Source organism: Dermacentor albipictus, chromosome 1 (assembly GCF_038994185.2).
Source record: "Dermacentor albipictus isolate Rhodes 1998 colony chromosome 1, USDA_Dalb.pri_finalv2, whole genome shotgun sequence".
NCBI lineage: Eukaryota > Metazoa > Arthropoda > Arachnida > Ixodida > Ixodidae > Dermacentor > Dermacentor albipictus.
The window spans coordinates 157,660,161-157,680,376 of NC_091821.1; the positions used below are offsets into that span (position 1 = coordinate 157,660,161).

Consider the following 20,216-nt stretch of genomic DNA (forward strand, 5'->3'; position numbering starts at 1 on the left):
TTACTAAGTTTACAATCACCAATTTGCTGCATAATAGGGGAGTCCTGGTATTGACATCTTGCGATGCTTTTTTCAACAAGCCCTTGAAAACATGTAATTGTTCTTACTAATGGGGAAAAATTTTTTTTTTATCTTGTAAAGTCGAATCTCAATATAATAATGACAGAATTATAAAATTTAGTTGGTAATGTCTTTAGTTCAACAGAGTATTGCCCTGTATAATGAAATAAAAAAAGAAATGCAGGATCCAACTAAGTATTGGTTATAGTAAGCAAAGTTTTGTTTCCATGTGCTTCAAAATATATATTCTAGTAGCAAAACTGTATATACTGTCTCCAACGAATTTTTCAAATAACAGATTTTTTGGACCTGCACAATTCCTGCAGCACCTAACCCTAGCACCAATGTATAAAGGCAATAACCGAAATTTCAGACATCACGCATGCAATGCCGTAAAAAGGGTGCCCATGAGAGTAGGGTTGCCATCATTTCAACTGGTGTGAAACTGCAGTATTGGTTGCTGACTACCGACGAAGCAGCGCTGGTGGCTAAACAGTATGGTCAACGAAGTGGGTGGGGACAAGTCGTCGCAGAAAGCTTGCCACCTAGTATACAATCAAATCACGATAGAACGAATCACGCGGGACTGCCGAAACTCGTTCGTTATTCTGAAAGGTCATTATGGTAAAAGCCCCAAAGTTAACCACTTTGCCCATCAACTCATCAGTTCATGTTGTCACCGTCTGAGCTATCCACGAAAATGTCGCAGTTGGCTCTTGGCCTGTGCTGTTGCACTTTTCCATAGATTCCACTGCCACACGCTGCCAGAGCACCATATAAAAGTGACTCGTGCAAAGCAGACACTGACGCTGAAAAAGCTACTGACAAAGAGGAAGCTCCATGTTGCCTCCAATGTACAATGTTTCCTGTTGGTTGTTTGTTTTTCATATTCCTTGCCAACGACTCTGCAACTGTCTCACTCGAGACATACACCTGAACTATTTCTGAAGCACAAGCGCACGTAAACAGCACCGTCCGGAAAGTGCAAAGTGTGACCGTTTAGCCTCCCCGCCACTATGGAGGTTACATTTCTCCATGTGTGTAGCTTGTATGGCTGCAGAAAAAATGAAGAGACACACCTTCGTTGCTAGGCAACACTTGCCTGGGCAGAGCATGCACGTGTAAAACCCAGTGTAGTTCTCTGTAATAGGTAAAAAAAAAAAATTTTTTTAATTCCCGTATTTTTTATTCGCCGCCATCTCAGGTTTTCGGAACCCGCATGCCATCGCGTCCGCTTTCTGTGCCTTGTCATCTCCTAGCCTACTGTTTCGGCTGCCGTGAAAGATACACAGAAATCTAAGAAGCCCCAGATTTCAGAATATTAGTTCAGAGTACTGAGGCGTTGGGATGACACGAAAACTGAACAATGATGGTTATTATGAAAATTTGGTGTTCATAGCGTAGTGGCTACAGCATCGACGTCGCATGAGAGTTACGTAGACGCTCGCGTTCACACGAGGCACGAGTGGCTGGCACGCTCTGGCACGGGCTAGCCTTCCAAAAGGGATTAAAAAGTACCCTACGCTAAGAGAACGAGTGTCAGTTTTTCCTCTCCCGCGAGAGCCCGAGACTTTACCGGTCTATGTGTTCGCTCGAAGCCACAGTTTTAATAAGGTTTCGCTGTATTTGCACTTGTAAAGCTTGTTTGCTGAACAAACGCATGGGCTAGATTATAGTGGTGTACAGATCCATTTGCAGTCTGCTTCGTGTCCAAAAATGTTTTAGTGGCGTGGACATTTTTTTGTTTGAACTCGTAGAACCTTTCAGCAATCGAGCATGAGATCAGACGCACAGGCTAGACAGCCTTTGTATTGGAATATGGATCTACCTGCAGTCTCCTCTGTGTCTTTCAGCAGAGTGCGAATTTTTATGTTCGAACTTGTAGACCTTATTGGCGATCAAGCATAAGATGAAACGTACAAGCTAGACGGAATACCATAGTAGTGGAGTACGGATCCATGTGTGGTCCCCTCCGTGTCCGGCAGGTCTGGCAGTGATGGGCTCGTTTTTATGTTCGCACTCGTAGACCTTATCGGTGATTGCATGAGAGATGAAATGCATGGTGTCGACTGATGACCGGAGTGGGGAGTACAGGGTACACATGCAGTACCCTCCATGTCCAAAGAGTCTCTTGCTGGTGTGTACCTTTTGAACAGCGGCTTGGGTAGATTGGACCACAGTCAACAAGACAATGTGCAGATTGTCGTGTGATAATACTAATCGCATTTATGGCGGTGCATACTCTGTCTTATTTAATTTATTGTTGTTCCTGTGCCTTGTATTGACACGGCAAAATGACGATGGGTCATCAGAATCCACGTGATGACGCCATGAGGCCTGCTGTGTAATTTATATTACAGACAGCTAACATCTCTTTTTAGGACTAAAAAGTGTAATGTATATGCTGTTCTTTTTAAAGTAGTATCTACATGTACAGTATGATTCTCATTGCCAACCAAATGGAATGAACAGCATGAGAGGTGAATGGGTCACGTGCCTTCTTTGTCACATCCTCTACCAATAATTGTTCGTACGCGATGCTGTGCATGGGAACTGGTTTCTGGAGCAAATAACATATTAAATACCCTGATTTCAGCGCTTTCACTGATGCTGAATCATCATTGCGTCTTATAGTAAGCGAATTGGTAATAAGAACAACTAGCATAATTTATGTCGCAGGGCTTATTTAAGTCCGGACCCATAGAGTTTGCTCACCAGTAAGAAGTTTTGTTTGGATATAATGTTATACGATTGCTGTTGGCACTCTGCCATGCCTAACGATGAAAATCTGAAACTAATGTATTTTCTTATCATTATTTACAGGCCTTGCCTCTCGTACCTCTAGCAAGTACATGTGGATTTCATTGACGGTTTCCGAGTACAACACCAGTGACACTTTCGCTGCTCGAGCCAGCGTATCAGGTAAGATCTAGTGGCTTCTTTATTATTATCTTTTTTTCCACAACAGTTTCTCAGGCACATCGACATTTGATAAAAAACAATAATGAAACATGTACAGACGAACCTGGATATATCGAACCCACATAAAACGAATTATTGTGTAGAACAAACAGCTGTAAAATCACCTCGAAAGTTTTTTCATAATCATTTTATATATCGAATTACCTATATATAAAACCTTTTTTGTGATCCCCTTCAAATTCAATATATCCGGGTTTGGCTGTATTTAGAATTGCTGCTTGTTACAGAAGAATAAGAATGGGCTGGGGTGCGTTTGGCAGGCATTCTCAGATCATGAACAGCAGGTTGCCATTATCCCTCAAGAGAAAAGTCTATAATAGCTGTGTCTTACCAGTACTCACCTACGGGGCAGAAACCTGGAGGCTTACGAACAGGGTTCTACTCAAATTGAGGACGACGCAACGAGCTATGGAAAGAAGAATGATAGGTGTAACGTTAAGGGATAAGAAAAGAGCAGATTGGGTGAGGGAACAAACGCGAGTTAATGACATCTTAGTTGAAATCAAGAAAAAGAAATGGGCATCTGCAGGACATGTAATGAGGAGGGAAGGTAACCGATGGTCATTAAGGGTTACGGACTGGATTCCAAGGGAAGGGAAGCGTAGCAGGGGGCGGCAGAAAGTTAGGTGGGCGGATGAGATTAAGAAGTTTGCAGGGACAGCATGGCCACAATTAGTACATGACCGGGGTTGTTGGAGAAATATGGGAGAGGCCTTTGCCCTGCAGCGGCGTAACCAGGCTGATGATGATGATGATGACATATGCAATTGCAGCTTTGATATTGAGTGAAAGAATGTGGGTGCAAGAAAGTGTCATGGCATTTTCTTTTTATTTATATACTACAATACTGTTGCTCATTCGTGAGCATGGCAGTTGGCCAACGCAATATACCTCCATATATATTAGCATAAAGCAATTAAGCCTAAAACATGATTGCAGAAAATCTAGGCAAAACAGTTAACAGGGAAAAGGGCAAGAGAAAAGGAACTGCAATTATTGAAAAGTTTGAATGTAAAAAATAAACACTTAGTTTAGGAATATAAATTGGGTTATGTTTCCATAGTGCAACCACCACCAACATTTTACTTTAAAAGGAAAAATTTAAACTTGTGTACCTAATCCATCAAACAATAGTAATAAGAGGTGGAATGATAACACCATTGACATTTAAAGAGCTGTGCAATTCATTATGTGATAGTATGAATAAGCATATTCATAATGCATAACATGCAAAAATATAGTGGCAGAAACTAGATTTTCAAAAGGAAATCTAGACAAGCAATTTCAGTTGCCAACCAAAAATTCAGACTCAACAGGGACTGCCAAAAAGTCCAAATAATCTGGAGTCCAAAATTCCAGATCCGCCAGAAAATAAGCAAGTTTATTCCACAAGTGACAAAAAAAAAAAACAGTTGTCACTTTTTCATGGTCACCTAGTCAGCCACTGAGTTCTGTTCATTCTTTGAAAGCCCTTTTGAGAGCACTGCTGTAGCACATGCAAAACATGCTGGCCTGCCGTTACCTCTTATTCTTCATGTTTTGCAGCACATCTTGAGACATGGGAAATGTAATAACATGGAAATTGTTGACTATGGTGTTTTCAATGTGAAGCACAACTTGCCATTTGAGTTTACACAATTGTGCAAGTAATTATAAATTATGGCAGTTAATTTTACTTATTAGCAAATAATGATGACAAAAAGGATTTACTGTTTTAAGGTGACTGATAACAAAACACCGTTGGTCCCATTATCACATCTTGTAGTCTTTTAAACAGCTTCGCCCACATTAACTGGGACACACAGTGTGCTCTACAAGGTGTTTTAAGGGCCCTTGAAACGGTTCGGATAAAGTTTGTAGACACGTAGGGTACAGCTAAAGTTATTAATTCACACCACAATTTGTGTGAAGCGTCTCGTATTAAGAGAGCTATGGATGATTACAGGTTACCCTCCTCCGTAGCCACACATTTTCTCTTCAACTGGTTCGCCAAGTGATCGGGGCAAAGCTTGGCCTTCACTGGCTCTGCGTCATGATGGCACGTCGTGTCATCTACTTCTGGTTCTCTAGGAGCGAGCGCGTGAAGCCTCCTGTGAAGCCACCTGTTGGCACAGAGCTTAACCAGCCAAACAAAGAGCTAATATTGCTGTAAGCAAGTGGAAAACATTTTAAACATTTACAAAAACAGCATGTTAAGGATTACGCTCCTGCGAAAAATTTACACCAGTAGCAAAGAAGAATACACTTCGTTACTGCTACTGTGTTTGGTTAAACTCTATGCCACCAAGTGGCTGCACCGTGCAGTTCATTCAAGCTTGCGCTTCGGCTTATCCTGTGAAACGGCAAGCTCAAGTGGCCAGGTACTGTCCCCTCGCTTGCATTTACCCGAATACCGGACTTGCGAAATGCTATTGCGATAGTAATCCTCTGGTGTAAAGTGGTGACTACAAACGCGCAAATCCTGGCGCGGATCGGGTACCGATAGTCCAATGTACTGCAGCAACTCTGCTCGTCTGCTGCCTTGCAGAGGGACATGATGTCGCAGCTTGACATATCGCCAGTCACTACATTTGCAGCCCACAATGCAACAAAGCCGATTAGTGGTGCTCACAAAAAGCCAGACCGACACTGACCGTGGAGCTCTCGTCAAGATGGAGCACATTGTAACACAAGCAGGCGACACTTGCCATTCGCTGGAAGTGCTTAAGAGTACTGAGAAATTGTTCTTCTGCATTCTCTTTCTGTTGCTTGACTGTTGTTTCTGTTGCTTTCTGTTGCTTCTCGTGACGCCTGCAGCCAAAAGGACGTTCCACGTCCGCCGCCAAGGTCTATGAGTGGTGGCGCTGGCTAACACTCCCAGGGTTCTACTAGTACACATACATACCCAAGAAAGTGGGTGGGGAAACGCCGCCGCGGTAGCTCAATTGGTAGAGCATCGCACGCGAAATGCGAAGGTTGTGGGTTCGGCTCCCACCTGCGGCAAGTTGTTTTTTCAGCCACTTTAATTTCCACTAATTTATCGTTTCTTCATTTCATTTATTCAGGACAAGTAATTTCCCCTATGTTGTCCTTGGTGTCAGTGTTTGTTGGCTTCTCATGATATGACTAATAAAAATCGGGCCCCTCGGTTAACCCCCTTCTTTCACGCTTTACGCAGAGCATTTAAATGTGTCAATTAATGATCAGAAGGACCTACTCTAACGACTCAGTATGTTTGTACAAAATCAAGATCGTTTCAGGGTCCCTTTAAGAAATGTAATATTTCAAATTTCATAGACAGCATATATATGAGATGCCGTAAGCTGTTGATGGTAATAAGAAGGCTTCCGACACAGGCAGTGAGTGATGCCTCGTCTACTCTAGCCTGCAAAATGAATTTTCTTTTTTCAAGTGAGAATTATTGTTTATTATACGTTACTCAGTCTTACCAAGAAAAACGGGTTAGTGAACAATCAAAGGCACATCATTTTGAATTCCTTGAAGTACGAAAATCTGAGTACTATGTCTTGCAGCCAAGGTCATAGTGGTCAACGGATCGACCACCTGGACCTACGGCTAAAAGTTGGTGGCTCTTGACATCGGCCTCAGACGTACACCCGTGAGCAAAAGTATATACACCACAGGGTCACCAAAAAAACAGAATTCCTTCGTAATTACCATACATAAACGCAAACTGACAAGTGCAGTCGAAAATTTGTATGCTAAGTTTGGAATGCTGTCTTTAATTTTAAGTAGCACTCACAGACAGAGGAGAAAATTAGCTTTATCACACAATCCGTGGTCCGTATACTCTTGCTCATGGATGTACCTTTCGCTAGATATTTGTCATTGCGCCTTTGCGCCAGCCCATCATTGGAGCCGACTTTCTTTGGCACTAAAAGCTTGTTGTCAACATGCGGCACGACCGTATCTTGGACTCCTGAGACGAGCTTAACCGTCCAAGGTGTTTCCTATTGCGCTCCACTGCTCCGCCGTCTCCAGGCGCACATGGCGGTTCCTGACCCTTGGTGAGCCGTCCTTGCTTAGTTTCCGGACGTCTTACGACCCCTCTCATCTCAGTCCTGAGTCGCTCACAGCGTGACACATCATATTGTCACAACTGACCCTCCCGTATTTGCTCGGGCTCGTCGCCTCGCACCAGGTTGTATAGCTGTCGCCAAAAAGGAGTTTGAACACATGCTTGTCCTTGGCTTCATTCGTCCTTCCTCCAGTCCTTCAGCCTTGCCACTCCATATGGGGCCCAAAAATACCGGTGACTGGTGCCCCTGCCAGTCACCGGGACAGTGGCCTTGTACCCCTGTCTTCACAGTGGAATACCTCACATTCAGGATTTTACATCAGCACTGCACAGCTGTACCGCTTTTAGCAAGGTCGACCTGGTGAAAGCCTACCTCCAGACTCCTGTGGAACCCTCAGATATTCCGAAGACCGCCATTATAACACCGTTTTGCCTGTTCAGATATCTGCCCAGACCTTTCAGCGTTTCGTTGACCATGTTATTATGTGGCTTGACGTGCTGCTTTACCTAACTTGACGACATCCTTGCCTACAGCACCACCGCTGAACCTTGTAAGCTCCACTAACGTCAAGTGCTCGCAAGACTTGCCAAGTGTGGTCTTGTTCTAATGGTCTGAAAAGCGTGTTCAGCATTATGGAGTTGGATTTTCTCGGCCATCGCGTCAATGCATATAGGATTCGTCTACTGCGACTTGCGTCACAGCCATCCACCAACAGACAGCTGCGTGAATTTCTTTGCCTCACCAACTATTACCACCGCGTCATTCCTTGCTGCACCAATATACTGCAGCCTCTCCACGATCTTCTCTCGGGCCTCAAGACACCCAATATTCCCATGGCCTGGAACACCGCTGATCGTACGTTTAGAGACATCACAGAAGCCATTGCCAGCACGACACTCCTCGTCTACCCGAATTGCGACGCCCCAACATCTGTCATGGTTGACTGACCGGGTACCGCTGTCGGCGCAGTCTTGCAGCAGCTTGTTTTTGGTGCTTGGCAGGCCATCACTTTCTTTTCCAAGAAGCTTGTGGCCCCTGAGCGCCGCTACAGCACGTTTGGCCGCCTACATTTCTAAATACACCAGCGTCATTCGTCACGCCAGTGGAAGATCCGACGCTGTTACCGACGCACTTTCTCGTGCCGCCATCCATGCAACAGACCACGGCTGACTGGTCATCGAATTCATGGCCATAGCTGCTGCCCAGAGTGTCGACGCCAAGCTCCACCTGCTTTACACGGGTGTCACCTCTCCGGGGTTTGAAGATATCTTGCTTCCTCACTGCGAAGTACCCCTCGTTTGTGATACGTCAACTGGACGTATTCGTCCTTACGTGCCTCGCCCGTACCGCCGAACCATCTTTGGATGCCCTCCATTCTTCGACTCATCCTGGCATTCGCGCACACAGCGACTCATCACTTCTCATTATATGTAGCCCAGTGTCAACGTAGACATTCGTCGCTGGTCTCGCACGCACCTCAGCTGCCAATGGTCTAAAGTGCACTGCCACACTGTGACTCCTCATGTCACATTCCCATCCCCAGACGCCCACTTCAGCCATCTGCCCGTCGATATCATTGGCCCCCTTCCTCCCTGTGGGAACCATCGCTGCCTGTTAACCTGCATTGACAGGTTTACTAAATGGCCTGAAGCGATGCCCCTCCAGGACATAACAGCGGAGTCGATAGCTTGTGTGCTCATCACACTCTGGATTAGCCACTACAGTGTCCCTTCCACCATTACGTCTGACCGTGGTCGCCAATTCGACTCAACATTGTTCACCCATCTGTCTTGGCTACTTGGCATCAATCACATCAAGACTACCTTTTACCACCCGATATCTATGGGATCATAGAACATTTTCACCGCCAACTGAAGGCTTCACTCATGGCTTTGAATTTTCCTTTAATATGTATCTTTGTTATGTTTGGCATCCGCACTGCTCTTCGCAGTGACTCTTCCACCAGCACCGCCGAGCTTACGTTTGGCATCACTCTATGACCCCCTGGCAACTCGTAGAGTGGTGCAGGTATGGTACGGTGGTCAGCAGGGGCTGTGGTCCCCATCGTAGCTGCTGACGTTCCTGACTACGGCTTCCGTCTACACAGCGCTCTGCATATTGTCGTTCTCCCCAGCGACGTTCTTCGCGGTGTGTATATGTCAACCCTGGCCTTGAAAACTGCATACACGTCTTTGTGTACCACAGCGTGGCGCGTCCTCCCTTACGTAGCAGGACGTGACAGTATCCTGCGTAAGAGATCACAGCATTTTAGTTGGCCGAAACATATACTTTGTAAACTACTGCAGCATGCCACCATTCTGTGAAGGTCTCGAACACCGTGGTCTCGGCATTACGAGTGCGCGTCAGCCACACAATAGCTGTTGAAATTTTATCTGTGTCACTTAGGACGAAAAAACTTGCTATCTTCTTAATGTAAAACATCACCATGAACCGATTCCAGCCAACAGCAATGCGTTATCGAAGCATTGCCGAACTGTGATCTCCTGATAATGGCGTAATAAACTGCCGATCCTCTTGCAACATTGCGTAGCGGCAGCGTGTAGACTCTGTTGGCGGGATGATCGACAGCAACGACAGAAACGCTTTAGCGACCATTGTTTAGGCTGTACAGCTGTACACCTTCTCCTACTCCTTGGAGACGTGCCTAAAAGCAAGGGACCTTCTTCCTGTCTTCCGAAATCTGTGCACGGCAGTCACTCGCTCATTTTGAAAGCTCTGTCATCATCACGGTTTGACTAGAGTCTGGCACATTCTGTTGTGCACCCAGTTCTGTCGCACTGCCATGCTTTCGTACTTTGCATACACCCTTTTTTACCCTGACCGGGTTCGAAAGATTCGTTGTAACAGTACGGAAATTTAAACAATGTTCGTTATATCTGGAAGCAGTTTCAATAGGCAGGGTCAGAAAATCATAAATGCACTGAAATGTGGTCATTATAACCCATAGATGACTACAGTCGCCGACGGTTTATTCGGACCTCACGGGGACTGCGGAAATGTCCGAATAAACAGGTGTCCAAAAAAGCAGATTAAGAAAAAAAAAAACAATGAAATCCTTTATTTCCACGCACTTATTCGGGCTCGGCAGTAGGCTTGAAGAAATTGTGAGTGCACCGTTGCACGCTGTTCCGTTTACGCGCAATCAGATAATACCCCTGACACACGGGCAAAACTAAAGTCCTTTCCAGTAAACCCCTTTTGCTACTCTGAAGGACCCTTTGCAGAAAGGAGTTGCACCGATGACACACGGCACTGCACTGAACTTCTTTAGGTAGTTCCTCAGATGAACGCCGCAAGAAAAATAGCGCTGGCTGTTAAAGCCACAAGAGAGAAAACATTCTTAAAAAGCTGCATATTTAATTACACTTAGCTACTGTAGAGCCTAAAAATATTTTTTTTTTCATTGTTGATGGCTAATAATGCTTATAGTCGTTTATTTTATTCCCGTTTTTGCGCTGTTAGCAGCCATTTAACTTGGTCCAGCAACTATGTGCAGCCGGTGTTTTGCTGTGCATGCTGTTTATTCTGGTGATGCCCACGTTTCTGTCGTCCTTTTTCACGTCTTTGTCGTCCCTTCCTTTGTGCGCGCAGGCGTAACGCGTTTTATTCAATATGTTATTCCAACAATTGTGGTTTCTTCTTGGTATTTCCTGCGGGCGCTGATTGTGCAGTCTCCATCTCGCGACGTGAACACACCACATGCGCGCAGCAAACGACGACGACACTGCTGGAATTTAACATGGTATGGCACAACATGGCACTAGCGACGTTATGCGAGTGTATGAGAGTATAGCTAGAGGAAATCTTCACTATTCGACAAATTGTATTACTGTTAACAATTAAAACATTTTCGCAAGGTAAAAAAAAAAATACCTGTGGGCACCGTAGTTGTGTGGCAGGTTTCCTTCTATTGACGAGTTGTGCACGCTGTGTGCGAGAGTAACTCCTTTTCCGCTCGAAAAGTAGTTGCGCGATCTCCTTTCCCGAAAAGGAACTTTGCCGTAAAGGAGATACTCCTTTGTCGTGTGTCACTGCACTTGAACGCCTTTACGGTAGATGTCCCCTTACCTAAAGGACTTTAGAGTGCCCGTGTGTCAGGGGTATAAGCCTGAATCTCGGAGAGGGTCGTACGGTCACTATAGGCGGCTGAAAGCACAGTCACTGCTTGTGCACACTCCGCATGCGACGGCAGCGTAGCACATGGTGCGTTATCTTCCGACTCGGAGTCATCGTCCGGCGGTGCAGCAGAAACCTGACGAATGATCTCGCCGTCGTCGAGTTCTGCGCATGTCAGTACAGCAGTGTCAGCACCTGTGAAACTGTCAAATGACACAGTGTCCGGAATCGCAATGCAACCACTGCGCAGGTCTCGGCAGAACATTTTCCGTGTCAGTAGGGAGCACATCGGAAGGCGACAAATCTTAGGCCTCCCGGCACCCGCTTGCCGGCATTCCCCAGCGCAGTCTGCGCGGGCACCGTCGTCGCCATTAGACACTTGACGCGATGTTTCCGTACTCCGCGTTGGATCACCGAAACCTCGACACAGCACACAAACACCACCGTTGCAAAACCAGTCACACAAACGAAAAACGTGGCCTGATCGCAGCGTTGTACGTGAAAGAAACAAATCAGCTGCTAGATTGTCTTGACATGGCTTACTAAGCTGAAACCGGAACTGCTGTACGGCCACTCTATCGAACCAGGCAGAAACGATGATGATGAGCGGGAATTTCCAGTAGCTCCACTTCGTAGGGCAGCAAGGAGGCTCCGTTCAAAACAAAAATGGCGTTCAGCAAGTCGAACTAAGCGCCGGTCAGAGTCGGTGCATGATGCCCTCGATCGAGTTGGCTCAAGGAGTGTCCGAAAAATCAGACGAGAGGTTGCGAGGTGTCCGAACTTTCGGCAGTTGTTATACATTATGGTCTATGGGGAGAATGGCGGTGCCGCGAAGCTGACCGAATAATCGGGCATGTCCGAATTTTTGGAGTCCGGAAAATCGGTCGGCGACTGTATATCTGGGATTGTTATTAGTAGGTTCAACTGTGGTAGCTTTCAAATCTAATATAAAATTCAGTTAAGCAAGAAAGAGTGGAATACCTAATAGAATATTGATTAGCTTAATCAACTTAATACTCATAAATTTTGTACTATTAACTAGCTGCGGCACATGCTTGGGAATCTACTCTCATTGTAGTGTGAGAATTTATCAGCTGTCAATAAATTAGCACCTAGGATTCAGCATCTATGGTATGGTTTGTTCTTATTAAAGGGAACATGAAATTGATGTGCCAACTTTGATTACAGCTCAGTCCTTATACGAAAGCCAGGATGGTTTTTTATCGACAGTGTCTACCTATTGTTTTCTTTACATAAATCTTTTTTTCTCTCAGAAGTTGATCCAATGGCAAAGTTATGCTGTCTTGAAGGCTGTTCAGATGTCCAAAAAGGTTCTCTGTGCTGTACTTCATTGCAGTCTTCCATTTCTTGGCAAGTTTTGCTTTTTCCTCTAAAACACCAGATGGCTTCTGTTTGTTATTGTGGGGTCACATACATGCTCTTGGAACAAAGGAATGACAACACAGTGCAAAGAAAAAAAAGTGAATTTATTGCACCTTCCACACACCAATGCCCGCCAGCTGAATTACTATTAATAGAACATGCTGATGGGCACTGATGAATCGAGAAAGTCCTACTCATTGTGACAGGATATTGAGTGAATATGTTTGACCCCATGCAAGACACCAACGCCTAATCGTTTGCGTGTATAGTCACACAAACGCTTTGGTGTTCAAACAATTGTATTCGTCCATCCCGCTGTCCCATTGCAAGCCTTTTCACAGGACAGTCCCTCAAAGCATGTTGGCATGCATGCGAAACATCCACACACACAGCCAACCCCAAGCAAAAGAGGAAGAGACTAATACGTCCTTTTGCTCCTGAATAACCCTACCGCTAGGCGGCATTAGCAGTGCAGCTCTTGCACCATCTCTCGTTCTATTGTGCTACTACACTGACAGTGGCAATGCTTAGCTATGTTAATAAGGCGCAATACAGGAGATGCCAAAGCCATTCGGGGAAAACAGTATAAGGTAGTGCAGGAGAGTCGTCCTCACATTATCTGTGTGCTTTTGAGGCCAGTTGATGCAACTGTTGGACAGCGCATCTTGTGATACAGCGTCACCACTCCTTGGGGCTCAACTGTGATTTGCACTGACTGTATAAACCTGTTTCCCTTTCTATCTCAGTTTCTGTGTGAAAAATCTGAAGGGTGTGGGACTCGGTATTTCTTGTGGACAATATGTACTTCACCGGCAAGCATGCAGCTATGGAATGCCATCCTCGCTTCATTGTCTTTTTGATACTGAAGAGCTTGTGACAAAACAAGCATAACCTCAAGATAATTTGCAGCGCATGTGTGATGCTTCCTTGTTATTTCGATGATTCAGAGCTGACATCGCAGCGCATATCTGATGCTTCCTTGTCTGTTTGATGATACAAAGCTGGCAAGCAAAACAGGTTCTGGGACCCCAAACTGCAGTGGGCCATTGGCTATGTTTCTTCTTTAAACAGCAAAGCCATTCTTTGTGTGCTTTCCACAAAGCAATTTCTTCACCAGCGCCCTCCTGGACAATGACAGAACCTGGTGTTGGCCATTGACGGGCAGACAAAGAACTTTCGAAGCATTCTCTGGAAGCGGTAGCGACTGTCGAAGACAGGAAATCGCTACAAGCTGGCCGTTATGGAGAGCCCACTAATTGCTGCAAAGAGACAATACGAACGACTTCCATGGAAACAGCGTCAACCCCGATTTCACATCCAATTGCCTCTTCATTGCATCAAGGGCAGTTCAGAGGTTGGACATCCGAGGTGGAGTCTGGCAGGCTGGTGCGACACCAGGGGTGGGATTTTGCTGACAGTGCGACAATTCCAATTCACCAGAAGGACATTGAATTCTTTTATCGAGCAAAAGAGGGAAGCTGACTGCTTAAAAACACAGCTCTAGTGTTGTGTAGGGTGCTTTGAGAATCATGGAGCCCTTCTTGTGAACCTCAAAATGTATATTTGTGCATAAACCTTTATTTTATCATCGCTTGGACGTCGTTCTGGACTTCCCTTTTGCTGAACACCTGGCATGGCACCAGTCGTAGAACCTTCATGGCCGCTCGGGTCCCCAACTTCACAACAAGGGCTAATGCAAGTTCGCGTGACATACCCCACTCTCTCTGCGACCACTCTGCCACCTGTGGGAATGGGTTCAGCCAATAGTCCACGTACTAACCACATGACATTTCTGCACCTGTTGTGCACATCCAAAGCTAGTCTTTTTTCTTGAAACTCTGTGAAAAGATTGGTCCTTGTCCACGTACGGCCTCCGGAATGGTAAGCCTTGATAACTACAGGAAGCAGGAGATGTGCTCATAGTTGAATAGCAACTGTAGTTGCATAAGAAACGACCTATTTGGACATACAAATGAACTCAGAAAACACATCCTGTGGGTTGCTTTTGTTAGTTGTGTATTTTTGGTACCGCCAACCTACAGGAGCTTTATTTCACAACAGGCTTGACTGGCTCTTTGTGACCAGAGGTATTGTGAAGGTTGCCGATCGATTATTAGGACTTTCCTACAGCACTGCAGCACGATTACACTGCACTAGCATCAAAATTTTGGAATCAAATGACTCCCAGCAAGTCAAGAATTAAATTATATCGCCGGGTTTGCCGTCTGACAGTGCTGAACGGTGATAATTAACTGAAGATGACGCCAGCTGTTCACTAGTGAGCTTTGGTTTGGAGTCCGAGTCGTTTTATTTCGCCAAAGTTTATTTCCAAAGGTCTGCCGCATGTCCAACATGTGGACCTGGCATTTCCAACCAGTTTTTCTCTTGTAAAATCCCGGCAAGGGGCGCTGCCGGTGTCACTTCGCAGTTATCGAAAGTCGCTGCCATGGCGTCATCACGCGCAGCTGCGTCGTGAGAAAAGCGTCGTGATCGAAACTATGCTACATGCTCACTTCAATTTAGCGATGGGGACTAGAATTATGATTCCGAAGATGACTGGAAAGCTGATTCAAATTCTGACGGCGACGATGTTTTGAGTGAGCATGTGGGCATCCACAGCTGTTCACCAGCGAGTTTCTCTCACAGCCTTGAGTGGTCTCCTTCCTTGTGTGCGCTTATATGCCGATCTTGTTACCCAACCTGAGAGCTCTACTGATTATCTTCAGGGTGCATACTTGGCTATGACATGCTACTGTCTGCAGCCAAGAAACTTCACGTCAAGAAGGCCACCTATAGCACATCTCGGCCCAGCACTAAGGGTCAGCGCAAGACAGTTTACAACGGCGTGCGATTTCTTTCTACTGTTCTTCTCTGAAGAGGTGATAAAGACAATCTGCAAAAATGCAAACAGAAATGCTTGGATGCATAATCTTGTAGTTGCCCAGCTATACTGAAAGCGATTGGTCCTGGATGAGGTGTGTGACTCTAGACGAACTGGTGACGTACGTTCCTTGGACTTCTCATCAGACCATCCTCACAAGGTGCCGAAAAGGCGGAACTGCAAAATGTGCTATGAGGACGGCAAAATCTTGAACAACAACTAGATGTTTGGTGGGAAATGTGTAGAATTCTTCACAAAATCGAGGAAATGCTTTATTGCATGGCATGAGCGATGAACTGGTCTTGGTTTTTTTTTTTTTTTTGTATCCAAATAATGGCAGTGTGCTGAGCATTTATTTTTTCAAACACTATTCCTGAATTATTTAGCTGTGAAATGTACATTCTGAATTTCCTTTGATGATAGTTTTCTCGTAGATTTCATGTTTTTTATATTTAATTTTATCAACTGGCAGCGACAATGGCACTTCCTAGAATTTTCATGTTCTACCTAATAAATATTTTTTTGTTTTGCAGCGTATGTTTTTGGAAAGAGCATTTCATTATGCACAATATGCGATGCTGCAATGTGTGCTGAAATATTATTTATGGTAAATAATTTTTTTCTGAGACCTATAAGAAACTACCATTTTCTCGAGGTAACGAAAGCGTTGAACCACACTATAATGAATGTCACTTCAACTGAACTGCCGCTTTAATAAAGTATTTTTTATTCCTCTTGAGAGGTACAAGAGTTATTGCATAAAAGTTGTTGCCACAATGAACACTTTTTCTGTAATGTTCCGCTTCAGTTAAATTTTTCACTCTTCCCCTCAATTTCGCTACAGAGGTATTTGACTATTATTTCCAAAGGAAATATGAAATGAAAGATGAAAAGACAAGTTTGCTGCCACTGGGAGCAGAACCCTGAACATGTTTGTAGGTCCAGTACTTTACTCTCAAATGACATCTGGAAATGCTAGCTGTCGATTTTTCATGAAGTTTAGATATTTGTTGTGTTGTTTACAAGGGATGTTTATTGGCATGTATTTTTACAGTGTTAACAGTGAGATTTGATAAATTTGTTATCATTGTTTCTCATTTGAACTAGGTAGTTTTACAACTCTTTCTGCACACATTCATTTTTTTTTTTCAGAGTTTTAAGTAGTGCTTTCAGAAGAAAATATCTTGCTTTTTTTTATCTTACTTCCATGTGATTGTTTCGGGAAATAGCTGAAGGAGGTCACTATCGGGATGAGGCACTCAATGTGCACATTACTGAAGCAAGCAAGGACTCTGTCTATCTCCTCGAAGTGAAACCAGAGAAGCAGATCCTCCTGTCTGTAAAGGCATCACTCCAGAGCAGTGCTTCAGTTGAGGTGAGCTTTGTCAGCAAATTTTTCGAGGCATTGCAATATGAGATGACGCCTGTTTCAATATGTGCGTGCTTGCTTTGCTGTGAATACCTAGTTGTGCGATAAGTTTGATCATGCGGCATCGGCACATTGGTTTGCCTACTGCGGTCCAACCAGCCAAGCCACTGAATAAAAAATGCATGCGTGTCCAGTATGTGTCATTTTAAAGTTGCTGCTGCTGTGTTTTGCCGCTGGTAGATTCTTTGGACATGAAGGGGGCCACATGTGGACCTCTACTGCTGTACTGTGGCCTTTAGTTTAGCCTGTTCCTCTCATCTCGCGCTCTATTGTTGATAAGGTCGACAAGTGCAAACATTTTTAGAGCGAGCTTCTCATGACAGCTTGTCACCAGCTGCTCTGCAAGTCATACTGCTTAAACTTCTAGGCGTAACACCGTTTCATCAAGAGTCGGCAACGAACGTTATGGTTTCGTGTCGGTCAGCATGATAGCTACTTTGTTAATGGCCATTGTGTTTGCGGCATGGTGCACGTGGTTCATGCCTGGAATGTTGTGCGGTGTCCAAAATTTCAGTTATTACCGTATTTACTTGCATAATTATCGCATTCGCGTAATAATTGCACCCCTGAATTTTGTCGTCAAAATTCAATTTTTTTCCTTTCCCGTGTAATGACCATACCCTGAACTTGCCACAGTTATATGTCGTGTGCCAAGCCTAGCTGATGATGATCACACTTACCATCTGTCGAATGCTATCAAACGACTCATCAAGACATACCAGGCGGTCTGCACGCACCGAACATTCTTAAGCAGATGCCCCATTTCATTCCTTTCATCACTTTCCGCGCTTCCATGAAAAAGAAGCTACAACCAAACTTGCCTTGGCTTTATTATTTGTAGGCTTTATAATGGTTGATGTCGACAAAAACAACAAAAAAGGCGCCTTTCGATTCTTCTCGTTTGCACTCATGAGCACGCAAGAAATTGCGAGCGGCAACGATAGCCACGTTTACACTGATACATTAGAAGTGTGCCATATTCATATGCCGATGCTTGTAACACAGCTAAGATATTTGCCCACCCATAGGGGAAGCGTGCCGTACTGAGATAGTAGTGAAGACAAATGGCCGCAATTTCCGCAGCGTGCCCGCCATGAGTTTCTGTCACTGGCAGCTATGCGCGCCCATCTCTGTTCTGTCCTCTCAAAGTGGTCGTGGCTACGTTATTGCCGCAAGCTTGCTGATAGTAACAATATTATTCATTACTGATACGTAGGAAACTGTTTCAATGTGAGTAATGTATTCGTGAGAAGTGAAAAAAATTGCGTTCGGCTTGCTTTGCCGGCTGCCATTTTTGTTTTGGTTTCCCACACTGTTACAGCAGCAGCTGCCTATTTGTTGACCTGTTGTCGTCCCACAGCAAACGTGGAATTAAAAAAAAATGTTTTCTTTTCGCTGGAAATTTAACCCTCGTAATGATCGCACCCCTGAATTTGTGTCAATTTTTTTGACAAAAAAGTGCGATCATCATGTGAGTAAATACGGTATTATTCTTGTAATAGGGGTAAGTGGTTGTGCCACAGGCAAGTCTGATTAATCTTGCGAGTTCGAAAAATCAGGCCTCCAAAATTTTTGTTGTGGCTTCAGATTGTATGTTTTCCCAATTAGTGCATTTTCCGTTGCTGTTCTTTCCATAAAGTGTCAGTGAGCTTCTACTCAATACGGAATGTTCAAAAATAAAATAGTTCATATTCAATTTGCAAATAAAATCTTTTCAAATGTTCACAATTCAATTTGATTTGGGGATACAGTCAAACCTCGATATACCGAACACTTTCTATATCACGTGGAAAATCGCATGCATTTTTAATTTTTTATTTCGAACGGGGCCGGATGTAAAATGGGTATATCGAACTCCGCCGCCCCAAACCAAGTGCGCTCTGTTAACAGGAGGTGAGCTTTCCCGCAACACTCTCGAAGATAGCGGCGGCGCGATGGGCGTTCCAGACTGCTGCGTACGACAGCTGCCCACATCGGTTGCGCCGAGGGCGCCATTTGAACGTAGCGGCGTACGCACGCGGCAGCTTGGCATGGCCGTGGCTTGGCCAGGTTTGCTAGTTTGACGTCAACTACACGTGCGTCTTGGTGCTGCCGCTTGTGCTACACCAATGCCTCCTTTACTAGATGCCTGCCGCGTTGTCCGGTAGTCGGTTCCGGGCCCTCTCCCTTTTCTCTCCTCCGCGAAAAGGCAACGAGCGCCTCTCATGGCAAACGCCTGTAACCTGCAAGCACGTGCTGCGGCCTCTGAGATTAACGTGGCATCTGTCACCGTCTCGGAGGCCCGCGATAACGCCCACTAACAGACGCTACAGTGGCTAGAATAGGGGAAGTGTGCGCAAAGCGCCGCCTCTCGCGTGGGCTTTTCGGATTTTCCGCTCAGGTGGCGCTCGCATTCGCTTACACGTCGCTCGGAGATGGCGGTCTGCTGTTGCCACTGTGGCATTCCAGCCGCGGCACTGAGGAAGCTTGGTGTTCTACACTTCTTTTTTTTAGATTAGCTGCAGTCATAATGAAGCCATATCTGAGGCAACTGCGATCGCATGGCCTCCGCACTTCGCTTTGAGCTGTTGCAAAAGCCGGTCCAAAATGCATCTACAGCTGCCCATTCCGTACATGCATCTGGTGCCGTTGATTCTCCAGCGGAGGCCACGTGATCGCTGTTTCTTAAGTTTACCAGACTAAACACAGAGCCTATTAGTACCGAGATCTGAGTTTATTCAGTCGCCAAGCGACGCTGATCTGTTGAACGGCGCCTTGTTTTACCTATATTTGAAACTAATTTATCACGACCGCGGCATTAGCTCCTACATAATACTGCAAAAATTACCTTATTGTAACTGCCTTCGTGCCCTCCTGCCCATCTTTCTCCTCATTAACCCGTGAGGTCTGAGTTGGCTAATCGGTTCACCTTGTGAGATGACCTGCATTACTGGAGGTTTAAAATTACTGGCATGCTGGTGTTGACTACTAATTCCTAACAAACAGGCACCATAGCACTATCTATAAAAATAAAAAATAACCGAGATCCACGCAAGCTTCTTAATTTTTATCAGTTTTATTCAGCAAGTTAAGATTAGGCAAAGTGAGCATCCGCATTGTTATGCTGGTTATATAGTGCGGCACGTCTTCAGATGTTTCTTTTTTTCTTGCGTTGATATTCTTTCTTTGTTCAAAGACTTGATGTTGAAGTGAAGTCGTGTCAAGATAAAAAACTTCACTATATTGCTTGACAGTGCTTCTTTGTGGGCATCACAACCAATGGAAGGCACGTGTTGCATACAATGCAAAATACCGGTGACGCTATCTCTTTGGACCTCCTTCCAAC

The 20,216-nt window shown here is 44.9% G+C and overlaps 1 protein-coding gene across 1 annotated transcript in view; it reads left to right on the top strand.

Annotated features, from left to right (window-relative positions):
* Positions 1 to 20,216, top strand: part of LOC135916575 (cubilin-like) — a 259,475-nt gene that overhangs the window by 151,864 nt on the left and 87,395 nt on the right. Inside the window, exons 9-10 of the mRNA XM_065450011.1 lie at positions 2,884 to 2,982; positions 16,692 to 16,837. Of these exons, the coding sequence (XP_065306083.1) occupies positions 2,884 to 2,982; positions 16,692 to 16,837 (245 nt within the window). The remainder of the gene's footprint in view (positions 1 to 2,883; positions 2,983 to 16,691; positions 16,838 to 20,216) is intronic.